General features: G+C 44.1%; 1 protein-coding gene and 2 non-coding genes across 26 annotated transcripts in view; all 3 read right to left on the bottom strand.

Annotated features, from left to right (window-relative positions):
- The window catches only part of UBAP2L (ubiquitin associated protein 2 like), a 43,576-nt gene that overhangs the window by 1,820 nt on the left and 22,894 nt on the right, over window positions 1–18,862 (bottom strand). For 7 of the 24 annotated variants that reach the window (XM_067727922.1, XM_067727920.1, XM_067727924.1 and 4 more), the window contains 16 exons: window positions 17,011–17,209; window positions 16,125–16,402; window positions 15,795–15,967; window positions 14,586–14,775; window positions 13,804–13,858; window positions 13,229–13,403; window positions 12,345–12,417; window positions 11,083–11,278; window positions 10,904–10,992; window positions 9,587–9,640; window positions 8,881–8,962; window positions 7,909–8,126; window positions 7,398–7,503; window positions 2,608–2,675; window positions 1,319–1,516; window positions 852–902 (listed from right to left, as the gene is read on the bottom strand). In XM_067727922.1, coding sequence (XP_067584023.1) covers window positions 852–902; window positions 1,319–1,516; window positions 2,608–2,675; window positions 7,398–7,503; window positions 7,909–8,126; window positions 8,881–8,962; window positions 9,587–9,640; window positions 10,904–10,992; window positions 11,083–11,278; window positions 12,345–12,417; window positions 13,229–13,403; window positions 13,804–13,858; window positions 14,586–14,775; window positions 15,795–15,967; window positions 16,125–16,402; window positions 17,011–17,209 — 2,205 coding nt within the window. Of the gene's footprint in view, window positions 1–851; window positions 903–1,318; window positions 1,517–2,607; window positions 2,676–5,588; window positions 5,993–7,397; window positions 7,504–7,908; window positions 8,127–8,880; window positions 8,963–9,586; window positions 9,641–10,903; window positions 10,993–11,082; window positions 11,279–12,344; window positions 12,418–13,228; window positions 13,404–13,803; window positions 13,859–14,585; window positions 14,776–15,794; window positions 15,968–16,124; window positions 16,403–17,010; window positions 17,210–18,862 lie in introns of those variants that run through there. The other 17 variants (XM_067727927.1, XM_067727934.1, XM_067727936.1 and 14 more) reach the window with 5 other exon arrangements.
- Window positions 9,047–9,182, bottom strand: LOC137220349 (small nucleolar RNA SNORA58). The gene has a single exon (XR_010941651.1). It is a non-coding gene; the product is annotated as a small nucleolar RNA SNORA58 (small nucleolar RNA).
- LOC137220350 (small nucleolar RNA SNORA58) lies at window positions 14,160–14,296 on the bottom strand. Its single transcript, XR_010941652.1, has one exon. It is a non-coding gene; the product is annotated as a small nucleolar RNA SNORA58 (small nucleolar RNA).

Here is an 18,862-nt window from a genome sequence, read left to right as displayed (position 1 = left end):
CTGCAGGGGAATGGGAGGGTGAATGGGGAGGAAAAAGATGTCTAGTTAGTGGGACAAATTTATGACATCTTCAGGTGGAAATCTGGAAATTGTTTTACTCTCCCATTCCCCTTGCTTAGAAACTACTCTGAAGCTTACTTCTTAACCATAGGAAATTTGTTTTATACAGCAGTTAGAGCACCTCTGACAAGTAAAAAAACACTTTAAAACTTTAAATAAGGGAAAGATGAAAAGAGGGTGGGATACTTTGAGAGACAAGATAGTGCATCAGTTCTACTAATTTTCAATTTCACCTTCTCCTCACCCCCCAAACCCACCATCCCCTGATCCGAGGAAAGGCTACTCTCTAGAGAGAATTATAGCCTCTTGGAGATGAGTGATCACAAGGTGATTTCACTTTCACTGATCCCCACGAATGCCTCAATTTGGACATCTGTCTTTGAGAGCAAGGCAGCCCTTATTCTAGCTCCGCAACCACCTATGAGGAAGGGGGAGAGGTCACCTGCACCACCCCAGGGCTCCCCACCCCTACCACACATCACATCTGTGAGCCCATTTCAGGAAAGGTAAGAGAGACAGTCTGAGGCCCCAGGCTCCAGATGCTGCCCCAAGAATCCTTTCCATTCCAGTAACCAAGTGTTTCAAGAGTCGGGGAAGGGTAGAAAGAAAAAGACACTGAGGAGAGGAGGACAAGAGGAACGGGAGGCCAGAGAGCTCAGCAAGGTGTTTGTGTTTGTGTATCCCGATTTGTGACCGTGCAATCTTTTCTCTTCAAGTTCCCTGAGACTGTGGAGGTGAAATGGGGACTGAAAAGGAGTGGGTTCAAGCATATCATCATTCAGTTTCATTACCTGCTCCTCCTGCTGGCGCTGGCAACAGAGAATCATCTGCAAATATGGTAGCTGAGGCAGAACCAGGATATATGGAAAATAAAGGGACAAACTTTGACAATAGAACTCCACCATTAGAAGGGAAAGCTATAATGTCAGGGAAGGGGGAAGGCTGGGAGAGGTAAGAGGGGAGGTGTGACCCAGGTCTGATGGGATGAGGACAACTGTGCTATGGGAAGAGGTGGAGGAGAAAGGCACCAAAGGAACTGGGCAAAAAAGGTTTCAATCTGGCCTCTTCTCTGACATCTCCTTTGCCGGCCACTCGTGTTGTGTGCGCTTGTGTCTGTATGTGCTGTGTGCCCATGGCTGGCGCTGGGGAGGACTGGGTGAAGGTGGTGGTGAGGAAGGGTAAGAAAAGGAAAGGGGAGGTAGTTTTAGGGTATAGGAAGGAAAAGGAAGGGAAAGGAAAGAGGGGGAAGGGCTATTACCTGGCCATCCTGCTGCAGGTGATGGTGAAGGATCTGGGAGTGCGGTTGCTGATGGGGGGTCAGAATGTGCATAAAGGGGGCAGGTGGGTAGGCAGCAGCTGTGGCCGGATTGATGGGCCCCCCACTTCCTAGGGCTGAAGGCAAGTTGAAGGAGGCAGCAGGAGTACCGGAATGAAAACCTTGTTTCTCAAAGGACTGCTATCCAGGAGAATGGGAGGAGAGAGAGTAAAAGGGATCAGCAAACTAATCCTCAGAATTTCTGAACCCAAGATCCCCCACCCTCAGAAAGCAGCATGGTGTCAGAGAATGAATGCTGCACCTGAAGTCAGACATTCAGGTCTTAGCCTCAGCTCTACCCTTTAACAGCTGTGTGAACCTGAGAAAATTAATCTCTCAGCCTCATTTTCTCTTAACATGAATCAGGGATGCTATTAACCTCTCAGTTCTAAGGACCAAATGAGAGAATAGATGTGACAGCACTTCATAAATTCTAACATCATTCATGAACACAGTGAAATCTGCTAACTACTCTTAGCACAAATAGCGATACCCCTGGAGTTGGGTAAAAATTAGAACTCCTTGGATATTTCAAAAGAAATGAATACACACTGAGGTTTCTTGAGTGTTAATGGTCTTGGCCATGAAAGACTCCACCATAACTCCTAATACTTTACATCAAGCTTTTACTTATTTATGGTGTGTGTTGGGGGGAGCAACACAATACAAATCTGTGGATAATTCAGATGCCTCACTTTAGCTACTGGGTTGTGTCCTCTCCTACTGTTTATAGATATACTTACAAAAAGAATGGAAAGAACTAGTTTCCCTTCATTCCATATGTGTTCTCTCGGAAACTTATGAAAAGGTTGGGAGTGGGTATGTAAAGGGCCAGGACAGTTGCACAGTAAATCACATGACATATCACAACAATTTACCACACTGCAGCTTCCTGTAACATTTTTCTTGCTTTTTCCCAGAGGGCTAAATTTAAACTTCTTCAAGAAACTGAGGTTTAGAGACACTCATTTTCCAGTAGAATGGATTTCCTGACACCTCTCTTAGGGTTGTTCTTGTTCACTGTATTTTTTTTCCCCCTTTGGCCGCGCCACTCAGCTTGCGGGATCTTAGTTCCATGACCAGGGACTGAACCCGGGCCATGGCAATGAGAGCGCCAAGTCCTAACCACTGGAAAGCCAGGGAATTCCCATGTTCACTGTACTTCTATCATTCCAACTCCACCTCCTCTATGTCATCTCTTTTTCCACTTCTATCCAGAGCCAGGCACCTACCTGGGTTTTGGAGTACACAGAACCCGAGATATCTGGCACGCCTGTGTTACTGGAGGTGACTGATACACCTGGGGGAGGAGGAAACAGACAGGAGGATTAGCTCAGCTAGCTGCCTGGCCCCATCCCTGGGAGATGATGTGTGTAGCCCTTCTAGCTATAGCACTGCAAGGGAATTTTGGTCTGTTTTTCCAGCTTCATGTCAGTCCTGAGGGATAAGAGTTCACGACACAAAAGCTCCCTAGGTTCTCCTGCCCTTTCCAGATGTGTACTGAGTATTTATGTGAGAGGGAGGTGTGTTGTATTGGGGAGGACTAAGGAATATAGCCAAACCTCACTAGCATATGGTTTTCAAAACACTTCTCTGTGCCAAAGCCCAACAGGATTGTATTAAACTTTTAACGTCCATTTCAAATCAACTGACCCCAACTCCACTCAGTTCTGCAGTGCTGCTCCTGAACGGGTTCAAAATCCATGCCTCCACAGCATAAGGTAAGTATGAGAGGAGCACTCCTATTCAACCCCCAAGAGCACTTTCATTCTCAGTTTACTTAGTCCAGCTTCCCCAGAGTCTTGGCAATTCTACGCTACAGACTTATGATTTAAAGAGCTGGCGCAAAGGCTAATTTCCATTTGCTCAGTTTAAGCCAAAGCATGGAGAGAGAGGGGTAAGGAAGGTAGATAGGGGTAGGCTCTCTCCTACAGCCTAGGTGGAACACAAAAATCCAACTGTCATTCTAGTTTACAACTTCAGCTTTTCCATGAGTTAAAAGCTCTAATCCATACTCCAGCAACTTGCATATGTTTCCTGTTGAAAACCTCCCTACCACCAACTACAATTTTAAGGAAACCACAATAGTACAATTCTCCATTTTGATTTGTACTCCTTAAACTGAAATACACATACTGTACCTCCTAGGGTATGGGGCAATAAGTTAAGGATAGGAAAAAGCCATCAGGTAAAATAACCCAGCAACTTACTTGAGAAACTGTATACCAATATTGAAGGAAAAGTAACTCAAATTTAACTAGGAATTTAGAGCATCCTTTCTAAAGATCTGTTAGTTTTCAGGAAGTGAGATAAAATGAAACCTCAGAAAAACTTTGCATTTCAGTTTATGTCTTTGGATCGTTCTCCTCTGCTGTTACGAGCACTTTGTTCAGAGTTTTTTGGAAGCACTAAACTGACCAAATCACAAATGAGGAATTCTCCATTCACCCACAATTCAACAGCAATCTCTCTTCAAACTCCAGAACCCAAATCCTCTCTAGACCAAGGCAGCCTTCAAAAGCTAAGCCCACCTTGGACAGCCACTTTAGAATCTTCCCAGTAGAAGTGGCATCTTACCCTGGAGAACCCTCCCACATCACAAGTCCAGATAGTTCTAGGGAGGAGCAAACACCAACTAGGAAAAGAACACAACTACAGAAACCAAGCATGAGAAAATACTTCCCCATCTCCAAAGTATCAACTCTACACTTTAAAGGCACTGAAGAAAAAGGGGACAATACAGGAACTAACGGAATAGTTTTTTCCCTTCCCTTTGCAAGCCCCAGGTGCCCATTTGGCAAATCACTGGTAATAGGCATAACTTTAAGAACAGGAGTTCATTTATGGAAAAAGCTAAGCTAATGAGAAGGTTTGTGTGGAAGGGTTGAGAGTAAGGTGTGACAGGATATAAATGGAACATTTTTGAGGGAAACCAGAAGAGACAATGATCTTTACTGCAAAGGCTCAAACAGCTTGCTGACACCACTTGGTCATCCCATACATAATGGGAGAAATGGCCGACTCTCAAGCCGGGTGGTAGGGAGGAATTTAGTTTCAATGTGCCCCTACCTGGTCTCATCCTTTCCAGAGGGTGGATTAGCTAAAAAACAGCTTCTAGTCTAGAGGCCTTAATTGGCCTGTTGGCTGAAACAACTGGAAATGCTGGAAAAAAGAGAATACTTTGTGTAGTAGCCCTAAATGGCCTCAGTGTAAGCACCTGAGACCCTAGAATATAATGGGCATTGGTTTCCCTACCTATCATTCACCAGTAATTAGCAATCTCCTCAGACTACGGAGTTTTCTTGCTTTCCTTCCAACAGTCAACACCCCCTGGTTACCCCCACTCCCAAGCAGTGCTGATCATACAAACACAATGTGGATGGCCGGGAGGAGAAACAAGAACCAATCTCTCCCAGCATGGCAGCCCCTGGGAAAGCTGATCACACTCACAGTACAAAATTACTCCAGAGGGCTGGGAACAAATACAAAGAAAGTGAAGTACCTGGGTTTCCAATTAACCAAGGACAGGGTTCTCACTGTCCAAGTTAACTCTATGAATGAAGGGCTGATGGTGTACCAGTTGGATTGAGAGGGGATGAGAATTTCCATAGTCAAGGAGATGTCTAACCAAATCTCTCCCACACATTCTTAGCTATACCCACAAGTGCAAAACGACTAATAATCCACAATCCCTGAAAAGCCATCGAGGAACTAAGAACAATGTTCCAGGCTAGAACAGTTTCCACAGCCTGAGTCATCAACTAGCTGGTCACTAATGACTTTATCTGATCTCAATCAGCCACTTGGCCCTTGGGAACCAGATGTGGGAATTAAGCCTTGGAAGATACTTTCCTAACAACAGCTCTGAACACCATCTCTTCAGCCTTTCACAATGACATGACACGAACTTTTTTGTCCTTTCTCCTCTGCTTATGTCAGAGACAAGGGGAAGATCTAAATGGAAAAGTGAAGAGCTATAATAAGTATGGCGAATCGGGCATTTTCTACAAATAGCTTTCTTGACTAACCAATCAACAGGCTGGGAACTGAGGCCACTTCCCCTCCCCCACCTTAATAAAATCACCATACTGAAAAGTTAACAGTTCTTTGGCTATGCTGGGGTTTGATTGAAAAGGCCACCCTCCACCCTTCATCCACAGCACAACATTGGCTCCTAGTGTCCAGAAAGACATGCACGGAAAGAACGCCAGAGTTAGCTAAAGAAATACCACAGTTTATTGAAGACTACAAATATTTTGTTACAAGTTGGAACTACATGCCTTCCAGAAATCAAAAGCAACAGCAGGTGTGTGCATTGATGCTTCGGAGGAGGTGCTGCACCGCTTGAATTCGAAATGGGTAAGACAGGGTCAGACACATGGGGGAGAGGGAAATGGGGGAAGGGCAAGTTCAAAAGCCCAGAAGGTATCCACCAACTCATTTCCCCAAGCCACGCAGGCCATGGCCACAGCTCAGCAGGCTCTCCTCAGTGGTCTGGTTTCTGAAACAAGACTTCAGTGCAAATTTACACACACACACAAAACACAGCCCCCAGCCTTGGGCCAAATTAGCTCTCTGCCGTCCAGAAATGCTTGTAAGGGGGTGGATATTTTCTTCCTAAAAGGAATCAAATACATAAAAATAAATGAATTTAGAGGTTGATGAGGAATGGGATGACAAGAGCCCTCTGTGGGGTTGGGAACTGGGGATTCTTAAAGGGCTGTTATAGGAAGTCTCTGAAATCTTAAGGGAAGTAAGAAGCTAGGATTTCCAAAATCAGTTATGCCATTTTCTTCTATAACCAGTCATCTACCTCTTCAAATTCTTGAACCTGGTCCAGCTAAGACCTAAATCTAATATTCTTGGAATAGGGCCACTCCAAGACAAAAGCTTATAATCCTCCCCACCAAAGACTAGGGTGGACCTGCTCAGTGAGAGGGGGGCCCTAGGCACAAGGAGTCTGGGCATTATTAAATCTCAATGGGGTCTCTCAGGATTTCTTTAGTTTAAATCTTGACCCACTCTAAGTCATACAACACAGTTCAAAGCTCCACCTGTTAGATCCCAGACCTACTGCCCTTTTGCTCAGCTCAGTTTCCCAATAATTGAAAACCTTGGGCAATTTTAACCACCTGGAGCCCATACAAGGGTGAAGAACACAGATGTAGCTCCATCCGAATCACCATGTAACCATAACTAAGAATTTTAAAGGACAACCCTCAACTCCAACCCCAAGCAATGGCAACCACCTCCTCCCCATACACATCTACAAGGCACTGAAAAAAGTAGATGGAATTGTTTTATTCAAAGACTCTTACTCCCTGTCCTCCAAAAATGGAGAGTAGGTGTCAGGTACAGGAGCAGGGGATAGGCTAATATCTTTGAGGTCAGCACCCATTCAGAGGATTCCCGTATTTCCCTCCCTGCCATCAGAGGTGCAAATGGACTTTGCAAGAGACCAGCCATACAAATGAAGGAACCTAAAGGTCCAACTCTCCCTCTATTGAGTATTCATGCCCTACTCCTTTCTCTCCACATCTTAGGCCCTCTAGATAGGCGATAAAAAGGGGCCACATGAGAAAAGCAGTACTACAAAGAGATTTAAGCCAAAGCTACCACAGCATGCTAGCTAAGAACCCATTTAACTCTTCTATTCAGTGAATATATCCCCTATTGTACTACCAGTACCTTAAATGTTAACAATTGCCTCCACTGACATCTCAGTAAAATCTGGGGGCCCTCTGCTTCCCACCCAAAGTTTAGGCCAGCCAACATATTCTAACAGCCAACTCGTGCGCCAGGGCATTCCCGTCATGAGTAGTGAATATACATTCTAGTATTAAGCTCCTCTGTTGGTGCTGCTCAGACAGACACCCAAGTCAGGCAGACATTAACAATCATACATGGAGCAGCAGCACACCCTCATCAACCCTGTTTTCTCAAGCACCAGATCTTCCTCCCTGAAACTCATTTAATGACATCCCACAGACACCAATGACAGCCAGGGTCAAGGTGAGCTTACCAGTGTTGTATCCATGAGACCCATATCCACTTGGCTGTTGGAAAGGGGTGGCTGATGCATTCACACTGACATTCACACCATGCTGCTTGGAAGAGGTAGGAGCCACCTGAAGAGCAATAGGCCAGAACTACAGTGAAATGGCAGCAAAGTACCATTCAACCGACCCGTCCTACTCCAGAGACTGGGCATTCAGATGGCTACCCACTCTGATGTATGCTGTCCACAGTTTACTTAGCAAAATGGGTTCAGGGAATGAATGAGAGTCTGAGGGAAGCAAAGCTGTACATTCTCCTTTTAGCTAATTCTACGAATGGGTAATTCCTTACCCCAATCCCAGCCCCACTCCCTCTCCCAGGCCAGAAAGAGGCCAGAGGTGGAAACTGTTCCTCTTCATTCATTATTAAAAAGTCATCTAAAAAAAAAAAAAAGTCATCTAGCCTTGAAAGCAGCTAGCATAGTGTCCAGGGCTAGGACTCTTCACCACAAGTAAAGACCAAGCCCAAGTACTTACAGGGAACACAGCAGGCCCATACTGGAAGGTGCTGGGGAGGCCCGGAACCCCTGTGTAGTATGGCAGGCTGGTGTAACTGTAGCCAGGAGGCAGCGCCGGGTTCAGGAATGTCTGCTGCGTGGTATGGTGAGTCTGTGTCTGGTTCTGCTGGGGCTGGGCCAAGGTTGTGGCCGGGGCCGGGGAGGAGGCATCCCCACGGCCGAACTTTGTGAGGTCACCTGTGACACGAGAGGCTAAATGTATCTGCCACTTTCACCCCCCAACACCAATGCAGAATTTCCTCTTCTGGTTTCACATGATTCCAGGAGAGCCTTCAGAGACTATTAAAGTCCAATGCTTTGAATTCCATTTCTTTGCGGCTCCATTTAGCACTGCTCAGTACACAATCTGCACAGTGCTAGTCAAGGACCAATGTTGCATGACTATGCAATACTGTGGCAGAAACCAGCTCCCAGAATAAAGCTCCTGTATGATTTCCCTGCCCACCTGTTTTCTTTCATCTCTTCCCCACCCCACCCCCTCCTTTCCTTCTCTGCTTCCCCTCCATGGGGAAAACTCCATGCTGGACTTGAAAAACAATGCTAGGTCAGGGAAAATGACAGGGCAATAAGGTCAACAATAGGTCAGGCCCTGGCCTAGCAAGGCAATGAGACTGCCACATGAGTAAGGAACAGGAGCAGAGATGAGTAGAGGAAGGTCAGTTCAACCACAGTACTTCCTGGAAAAAGCTAGAGAATAGCTGAGAAGTCAACACATCATCCGGAGTCACAGGGAGACAACAGAAAGTGGGATGAGAAGCCAAGCTGCTACATGCTCATCTTCAGCAGGATTCTGAATCTACCAACCCTGATTTACCACATCCATTTTGTACTTCTGTCAAAGATCTTAATTAAGGTGAGAACTGGACCCCTTCCTTCTACTAATCAGGTTTCTGCCACCAAGGCCAACACAACCTCCCTATCCCAATCCTACCAGAATAAGGGTTGCTGGCCAGGCTACCATCCCTCCCAGTCAGCGGAGTGGTGGGTGTGGGAAATGGGATGCTGTAGTAATCCTGAAAGAGAGAGAGAAAAGAGCAGAGACTCAATGCCACTCATTCCCAGAAGTGAGGACATGTCATTCAGGGTGAGAAGCAAGAGAATGTTGGAGTACTGCAATTTATCCAGCCATTGATTAAGCTGGCTTGAACTGGCACAAACTCCATATTACTCTTACATACACTGTCCCCCCTGCCTGGCCATGGGGACAGTCAGGCAAGGTCTACAAGTATGCCCACCAGGAAACACTTCAAGTCCATCAGCACCAATAATATTCTCAAACCTCTAGATATTATCCCTCATAGTCTACTACTACTGAGAAAACAGATCTTCCTTCTGGAATTCATCAAAGTGTTTGAGACATACAGGAAGCATCCCAAGAGCTCCACAGTACTCTGAGCTTTATAACAGGTTAAAATGTGTTTACTTCAAAGATGTCACAACTCTGATTAAAAAAAAAAAAAATTACCTTCTGTTAGAACCACTCTCGAAGTACATTCTAATATATCTTAAAGTATGTGTATGGAGGTATGGCTTGAGAAAGAGCCAAGTCTGTGACTTATCAACTGAACATTTGGAATAATCCAAACATTAATTTTAAGATCACTTTCTTTTCCTAAGCTCTACAACCATATACTCACCAATGGAAATCTTGTCTGAAGCATCTGCAAGTCATCATAACCATATACTTGTGGCTGAAAGATACAAACATGTAACAATATTAATGAGAACTGGTCATGATGGTAGCAAACCAAGGAGCTAAGAGACAAGATAAATCAACATTCATCCTCATTCTTAAGAAGAAGAGGACATGAATTATTTCCTTCATTTTCTTTAAGAAAGAAGTGAAATACAAAGAGATTACATGATTCATGAAATGTCTTGAAGCTTTCCTTGAGCTACACAGTGATTCAACTAGGCTGGCCTCTGGGTAGCAGTAGGGTACGCACAAGTCATACATATATAGCCTGCTTTATTCTACCTGTCTTTGCCTCCTTTGCCCTTCAAAATATGGCTTAAAATTTATCTCCTTCAGAAAGGATTCGCATTTTACTCTACTCTTTAATGTTTGGGTACTAAGGTAGTGTGTTAGCTATTAAAAAAGTGCTAATGGATGTTTCATATGTATGATATTCTTCTAGACTCTCCGAAGGCAAAAACAAGTTTTTGGATTTTTAAAATTTTTATTGGAGTATAGTTGATTTACGATGTTGTGTTAGTTTCAGGTGTACAGCAAAGTGGATCAGTTATACATATATATCCACTCTTTTTAGATTCTTTTCCCATATAGGCCATTACAGAGTATTGAGTAGAGTTCCCTGTGCTACATGGTAGGTCCTTATTAGTTATCTGTTTTATATACAGTAGTGTGTATATGTCAATCCCAGTCTTCCAATTTATCCCTCCCCCCGACCCCCGCTCTAATCCCCTGGTAAACGTAAGTTTGAAAAACAGACGTTTAAAAAAATTTTTTTTATTAAATATCCTTCATCTTAATAGGCACTGAATACACGAAGCTGATACAAGACACAGCAGAGCAAAAGGCTACTACTGTCAGTCACCTATTCTCAGATAGCCCCAGACTAAGTCAGGGAACTCTACTCTGACTATGTCAGAGCCAGCATAGACCCCCAGAAATTAGGAATCTATCCAACTAGAGAAAATAATTCCCTAAGAAATAGAAAGGGATTCCAGTTAGACACTCTGGCCTTTGGCTTCTGAGGCCCAGAAATTGTGTTTCACCCGAGAAAATACACAGTAGAGGACCTGGTCTAGGTTTAGTCCTTCCTCTCTAAAAAATTATTTTTTCCCAAAACTACAAAGATTAAAAACTTGTTTGCTTACATGTGACAACCACTCATTTATTATTTAATTATATTCTTCCATCTGAAGCCATAGCCATAAAGAATAGCCATACCACCTTCCTCTTTTGGAGAAGATCCTTCAGTCTCACTTACCGGGTAGGCATGTAACAGCCCTGGAGCCATAATATATGGATTAGGCAACAACGGCGGGACCCCAGGAGGGAGGTTGGGAGGAGCTTTTCCTGAAAGAGAAATTATATTTTTATCTTGTCACACTATTACTTTGCTCATTCATACCAAAGGAATGCAATTCATCTTCTATGCAGGGCTACCTGAAGTTGTAGCAACTGAGCTTCGAGTGGAGGCTGTGACGGTAGAGTTGCTGCCTAGGCTGAGGCCCAAGCTACTGCCACTATTGAGACTGGAAGAGACACTGACCACTGGGGGAGGTGCAGAGACTGTGCTGGATGTGGTGGAGAAAGTGCTGGAGGAAGAATGAAGATTCGCCTCACTCTCCACGCTTGTGTGCTTCAAAAAGGCGGTGCAGTGGAAGAGAGGAGGAGGAAACAGTGATTAGTATAACAGGTCAGGAAAGACAATCCCTTCTGTTGATTATATCACACCAACTTCTCAATTAAAAAGGCTGAGGCAGGGTATTAGGGTGCTCTCTGCCAAAGTAATTAGAAGAAGTTACTAAATACTGTCTGGCTACACATTCCCCAACATTCATCTGGTAAGGATGGTAACAACAGACCCACTGCACATTATCACCCTGTTCAGAAAGGCAACAGAGCGAGTGGGGACAAACTCCCTAGAAACGAACACTGACTAGCCAATGAGGAGACAAAAGATAGTTTAGGTCTGAAAAATATATCACAGTCTTCTCTCCCACATTCTTCTTCACTAGGCCAGCACAACAGACAAGTTCACAAGCTAGAAAGAAGTACAAGTTCTAATGAATTTAAACCTGAAATAGTACACTTGAGGAAAGAGAGATTCCTGAGAAAGCCTTAACCCTCATTACCTTGCCCCAGGCTTTTGACAAACCATACACCTTTGCCCAAAACAGTTCCTCCTGAAGTTAGTTTTCTTCCTTACCATCTCAGCTTAATTCCACAAATTGTTATAAAATCACAACAGTGAAATTAATTCTTTGGCCAAAAGCTCTTATCTGGCCTCTACTTTCATAGGATGCCCAGACTCAAACTGATTATTTTCAGGACTCATGTTTGCCATACCCCAGACCAATGAATGAAAATGGCTGTACCAGTTAGAAAGGGATGTTCTTACAGAATTTATCATAGCATACAAAGTCCCACCCAATTAAGTGTTAAAAAAAAAAAAGTCATATATTCAAAAAAGTCACTTCCAGGGCTTTGAGAATTGGCCCACAGCTCTGCAATATTTCTGGATTCTTCTGCCTCTCTCGGCTTCAAACATCCTTTTTACTCCTTTCCTGCAACTTCAGATGAATTATCACTTTGCCACCTCATGAAGAAATTTTCAAGACTCCCTGCTTGGGAGACTCTTACAGTTGGATAGTTGTTTAAGTGTAAACAAGACCATACTTCCTCTTTTACAGCATCACACTTACCAAAAGAGTGGATGTCGAAGTGCGCCCAGAAGATGTTGATGACGAAAGGGTATTCTGCTGAGTAGATAACGTGCTGTAAGGTAAAAGAGGTTGCCATTAGCCATAGGGCTATGGTTACCTGACCTGGAGCTTCAGTCAAGAACACAGGCCAGGGCTTCCCTGGTGGCGCAGTGGTTTAGAGTCCGCCTGCCAATGCAGGGGACGCGGGTTCGTGCCCCGGTCCGGGAGGATCCCACATGCTGCGGAGCAGCTGGGTCCGTGAACCACGGCCACTGAGCCTGTGCTCCGCAACAGGAGAGGCCACAGCAGTGAGAGGCCCACGTACCGCAAAAAAAAAAAGAACACAGGCCAGACACAGAGAACTGACTTGTGGTTGCCGGCAGGCGGGGTGGGGAGGGATAGAGTGGGAGTTTTGGGTTAGCAGATGCAAACTAGTATATATAGAATGGATGAACAAGGTCCTACCGTATAGCACATAGAAATATATTCAATATCCTGTGAGATAAACCATAATGGAAAAAAATATAAAAAAGAAAATATGTATAACTGAATCACTTTGCTGTACAGCAGAAATTAACACAACATTGTAAATCAACTATACATCAATTGAAAAAAAAAGAACATAGGCAAAGAAGGCATAATATGGGACCAAGGAGATCCTGAGATCATATGGTAAACACAATGGCCAGCCAAGAGTAGTGAGCAGTTAAAGCAAGAATGGGTGTTGAAAAAGGGAAAAAGCCTCCTCTGTCTTTACTTCCCATAGCTTTTAGGTTACCCACTTAGCTAATGTGGTCTCTGCTAGGCAGAGAGGACAAGATAGAACCAGAGAGCTCTGTTATTACTACTCACCAACCCAAACCTCCATCCTCACCCCAAATCACCTGCTGTGTTGTGTGGTGGTACTATTTGGAATCTCCTCATTGTGGCTCAAGCCACCCAAGGAAGATGAGTGCTGATTGGTTGTTGTCAGTAAGGAAGCTGCAGATACCGTTTCACTGAGAGGGGGGATGCTAGAAGTGGAAGGTGAGTCAGATTTCACTGCAGAGCCTGTAGCACCTGGAAATAAAGAAAGGAATTCACCTCATCAGAGGAAGTTATTAAGAGGTGACGACAGCCCTAGGCTGTCCCAAAGACAAGAGTGTGAGTTATTTAGTAATGGACCACTAACATTTAGGTACAATCTTTTCCTTTTTTTTAATTCCAAGCATTTCACAGCACTGATCTCATTTGTCCAATAAAGAGAACCCAGAGGATTATCACTGTTACAAGACAGAGAACCTGAAACTTACGATAGTTTGAGATTAAACAGCAAGGTAGAAAAAACCAAGCTGAGACTATACCAGAAGTTTTGATCATTGAGGCAGGGCTCTTTTCACAACAATCTACGAAATGCAAAAATATTTAAAGGGGAGTAAAAACACTACAACTGAGAGGAAAAAGCCTGGAGAACACTCACCTTCAACAGATTGCGTGGTCTGTAACTGCGTGGCCTGCACAGAACTGAAGCCATTCTGGTAAAAAAAAAAAGAGGAATAAGAAACAGACAAACTCAAGTGAATAGGTCAAGTTAGCACATTGACTCAGCTTAACTTCTGTCAACCAAGTTCTTTCAGAGAAATTCTACAATGAAAGGATTAACATAATGTATACTACCCAAACAAAGTAAAAACAACAAAAATTTAAAAACAACAATAGTAAGATATACCAACCCTGTGTGACCCAGGGCAACAGAAGGCAATGCCCAAACTGCTGAAGAGATCCCAAACCCCAAACAGACATAGGAAAGGTCCAAATCCAGTGATCCCTGGGGGAGGATGTGGGAGTATGACAGTTCAGCCAAACCACCTATTCTGCTGGCTGCATCTGACAGTCACTCCACATTGCCTCTAGCATATGCTGTCCCCCTCACCAAGCCAAGACATAGCAAGGTGAGGTCTACTGATATGCACCCACAGAAGGCTGGCAACCAGATCTTCCAAGAAGAGAAAACAGGTAATTGAGACTGATTCTACTAAAGAGAATGAATCTTTAGTGCAAAGAGGATGATCTTCTGGCTCTGAGTCTCCAAGGTTAGTGAAGAGAACTTTTATTTCACCAACCACAAAAATGTGGTTCAGCTTCTCAATCAGCACTTCAGAGGTGTCTTAGCACCATTTGTCAAGAAGTAAAACACTAATATTTCAGAGATTTTGCCCACTATTCTCCTAACCAATGCCCAGGGGCTCATGAAGCCAATACCTTTGCCTGAGTCAAGTCCTTTTGGGGTGATGAAGAGATGGAGCTGGGGTACCGCCGAGTCTGTGTGGATCTCTGTTCATATAGAGGGCCCTGAGCATTATTTTGGGAGGTATAGGTTGTCGACTGAATTGGGCCACTCTGATAACCGGACTCCTGACTCTGGTTAGATGAAATTGTGGATGAAGATTCACTGTGGGGAATGGAGAAGGAAAATCTGAGAGAGACGAATAGAGCAGATCCACTGATACTAAAACAGTGGAGATCCACTACTTGTGTAAGTTGATTACAATCAAAAAGAAAAATTCCAGCAACAAATAAAAGAAACTGCCGCAATTTTCTCCTGAGAACAGTAGGAATTTCCACATCCTATAGAGCCAGGGATCTAAGCTAAGAATCCAGTTTAAAAACATTTTCAACTCTTAAAGGAAGAGAAAAATTTCTTGTTCCCTTACATGCTGCTGTTATTAGAAAAAGAGGCTAAAAGTCAGTAGAAAGGATATACTACTCTTGGTCCCTTTGATACCATCGTAACATGAACCCTAAACATGGGAAAAATCACCTTTTGCTCATGTTCATTTTAAGGAATTCTGAGCTCCTGGCCCTCTCAAAAACCCTATGAAGTAAAATTCTCTTGAAAGGAACTTTTAAAATATTCATATGCATTAACAGCAATTATGATTCAACAGAGCTAGGCTGGGGCAAGACATCTCTATTTTTAAATTCTAAGGATTGAAAAAAATTCCTCCAGGGTTTTCTACTGCTTAAGATGGCCTTCCCTGATAGCTATCAGAAGAGGCAGGGAAGGTTCTACTGGAAAGGTTTCTTTTACTTGTGTAATGTATTAATGTTACCTCCTTCCTAGGAGTTCAAAGCTACACCCTTCGTAGGCTTAAGTCCACACCAAGGGGCTAAAAGTGTCAAACACATTTTTAGCTGTGGTAGAGGCCAAGGTACTGTTAAAGGTGGGGTACATGTCTCTAGGAACTGTGCCTGGACATTCTAGAAGTGCCCAAGGGATACATTTCTGTTTAGAGTTAGGAAAAACCTAGTAACAATATTTTAAAATGCTCAACAAAATGCTAAAATTGGCTACTTTTCTCTCACTCAATCAGAGGCTTGGCCTGTCCAGAGTTCTAGGAATCAGCAGGAGATTTAGAAAAACTGGTAAATGTCTGATAAAAGAAGTCTTATGACGGCTGTTTCCTCTACCTGGCCGTGCTGGTATAGAGGCTACTTGGAGCCTGGCTTGAAGAGGCGCTCGTGGTGGGGGTGGACTCATAATCAGAAAGGACAGGCTCTGACCCAAACTGCAACGCCCCAAACTGCAGATTTAGCCCTGAGATATCTGCCGAGCCAGGCATCTCCACAGCCAGAGCAGGAATCTGTAAAGAAGATAAAGTAATGGTTTACTATAAGCTTACTGTAAGACTAATAAAAAACTTCTGCTTTAAACCTCCAAATTACACCCTTACAATCTCAATTCTCAAATCCCACACCCCTTTGCCCTAAAATAATATCTATCTAAAAGTTCAAATATACCTTAGAAGTCAAGGAGGCTTTTTTCTTCTGCTGTTTCAGTTTTTGCTGAGCCGGCTGAGGGCTGGACGATTGGTTGTCTGAAGACCCAGGAGACATTTGTGGAGCCGAGGTGGATTTGCTTGGCAGAGGAGAAGACGGGGGTGGAGGTGCAGCAGTGGAGGTAGCCACTGCAGGTGGCTTCTCCTGAAGGAACACCTCCATCATGGTTGAAGATGGGGTGAAAGCCTGGCGCTTTGTAAAGGGGCTGTGCACTGTTGAATCATTTGGGTTCTTCAAATCTGCACGAGGAAATCCAATAAGCATGAGGCCAGAGGTGTTCGTGAACCTCAAGAAAATGCTATTATCCTGCTCTAGAGCCATGAACTAGGCCCCCAGGAATCAGAAACTCATATAAACAGGTCCTCTTTTAAGATTTAATCTCATTTCTATAGGTGGCAATCATTGGATTTTATTTGTTAAGCAGAACCTAATGAAATCAAAACTATTATCCTGCCTATGTAAGAAAGGAATTCAGGAATTGTCCATGTTTAAAGTGTAAGGTCCTAAAATGGAAAAGCCCAAAGGCAGTATGATGTTTTCAAATACTACAGATAAACCTAGGGAAAACCCAAAACATCCTCAGGTCAACAGAAGACTGCAAATGTGTACAGGGCTAAATTTGATGAAAGAGATATAGAGATATACAGCTACAACTTATGTATTTAATTATTACTCCCCAGCTTTCTGAACTGAGCCTATCTCACCAGGGGAAATCACTGTGGGAAAAGAGCCAGTTGGCTGCCCTTCTCCTCACTTCAGAACACATTCTCTACCCCTACTCCTGCTAGCCTCCTGGCAGTAATGCTCCAATGCTTAAAGAATTCAAATCACTTTCCATATTTCTCACCATACTGCACCAGCGATGGGGATTGTGTGGTGGAGCCCATGTCCCAAGAGGAGGTGGTGGTGGTTCCAGATTGAGAATGCTGAGCTGCCAACTGAGCCAGGGCCTGAGCAGTCTTGAATTGCTCCAAGAACTGGGAGCCTGTGGTGCTGCTGCCTTTAGCTTCACCGACATCACCAAATCCTTTCCCTAACATGCTCACCTGTAGATCAACACAGAAATTAGAGGAATCCACATCCAAGCAACTTTGTTCAACTACTCAAAAAACAAACAAACAAACAAAAACAAAACACTTATCCCTGTTAAGAGCCAGTACAGATAAGACAAGTAAAGAATGTCCAGGGGCTTCCCTGGTGGTGCAGTGGTTAAGAATCCGCCTGCCAATGCAGGGGACACAGATTCAAGCTGTGGTCGAGGAAGATCCCACATGCCGCGGAGCAACTAAGCCTGTGCGCACAACTACTGAGCCTGAGCTCTAGACCCTGTGAGCCACAACTACCGAGCCCGCGTGCCACAACTACTGAAGCCCACGCGCCTAGAGCCCGTGCTCTGCAACAAGAGAAGCCACCACAGTGAGAAGCCCGTGCACCACAACAAAGAGTAGCCCCCACTCGCCGAACCTGGAGAAAGCCTATGCACAGCAATGAAGACCCAACACAGCCAAAACTAAAAACTAAATAAATTTTTTTTAAAAAATGTCACAAAATAGAATAGTCCATTACAGCATAAGCTCTGGACTCAGACTGTCTACATTCAAATCCTGGTTAAATAATTGTGGAAAAATTACTTGTAATTGGTCTGTACCTCATTTCCTCATCTGAAAATAGGAATAAAAGTAGTACCTCATAAAGGTGTAGGAAGATTAAACAAGATTAAAGCATTTAATATGTGCATGGCACATAACAAGCAGTCAAAAAAATAAGAGCCAGGGCTTCCCTGGTGGCGCAGTGGTTGAGAGTCCGCCTGCCGATGCAGGGGACACGGGTTTGTGCCCCGGTCTGGGAAGATCCCACATGCCGCAGAGCGGCTGGGCCCGTGAGCCATGGCCGCTGAGCCTGCACGTCCGGAGCCTGTGCTCTGCAACGGGAGAGGCCACAACAGTGAGAGGCCCGCGTACCACAAAAAAATAAAAAATAAAAAAATAAGAGCCATTAAAATTTATACCATTACCATCACTTTCCCCTCCTTCCTTCTCAGGGACTCCTTTAATGACTGGAGGGGTTTTCTCCCCTTTGAATTTTTAAATCAACTAATACTTGATTATTAAGCTAACATGAAGGTGATATAAAATTTCACTTCAGGGGCTTCCCTGGTGGCACAGTGGTTGAGAGTCTGCCTGCCAATGCAGGGGACACGGGTTCGTGCCCCGGTCCAGGAAGATGCCACATGCCACAGAGCGGCTGGGCCCGTGAGCCATGGCCACTGAGCCTGAGCGTCTGGAGCCTTTGCTCCGCAACAGGAAAGGCCACAACAGTGAGAGGCCCGTGTACCGCAAAAAAAAAAAAAATTCACTTCAGCCATTAAAGTCTTTGCCCCTTCCACTGAACAGCTCAAAAGGAACAAAAACAACTAACTGAGCTTCATCTCAATGTTTCTAATAACTAGCATAGAGACAAAGAAGCAAAGTCAAGGAGCTATCTCAACTTCTGCATTAAATGATCAAGTAATGAGTCAATCTGATTTTATTGTTTTCTGTGTATATCCAAGTTCTACAGGGTAATCGTGATGACAAAACAAAATTTACTCTTAATGCTTTTGGGGGATTTTCTCTATTCCCTACTACCAAGTAAAACTACCAGCCTAGACCAGAAGATTAACCATGTGGCCTTGACTATTCTAAAGAACCTCCAAGGAG

Source organism: Pseudorca crassidens, chromosome 2, assembly GCF_039906515.1.
Source record: "Pseudorca crassidens isolate mPseCra1 chromosome 2, mPseCra1.hap1, whole genome shotgun sequence".
Classification (NCBI taxonomy): Eukaryota; Metazoa; Chordata; class Mammalia; order Artiodactyla; family Delphinidae; genus Pseudorca; species Pseudorca crassidens.
The sequence above is the reverse complement of the archived record's forward strand: the minus strand, read 5'-3'. Positions and strand labels throughout refer to the sequence as shown.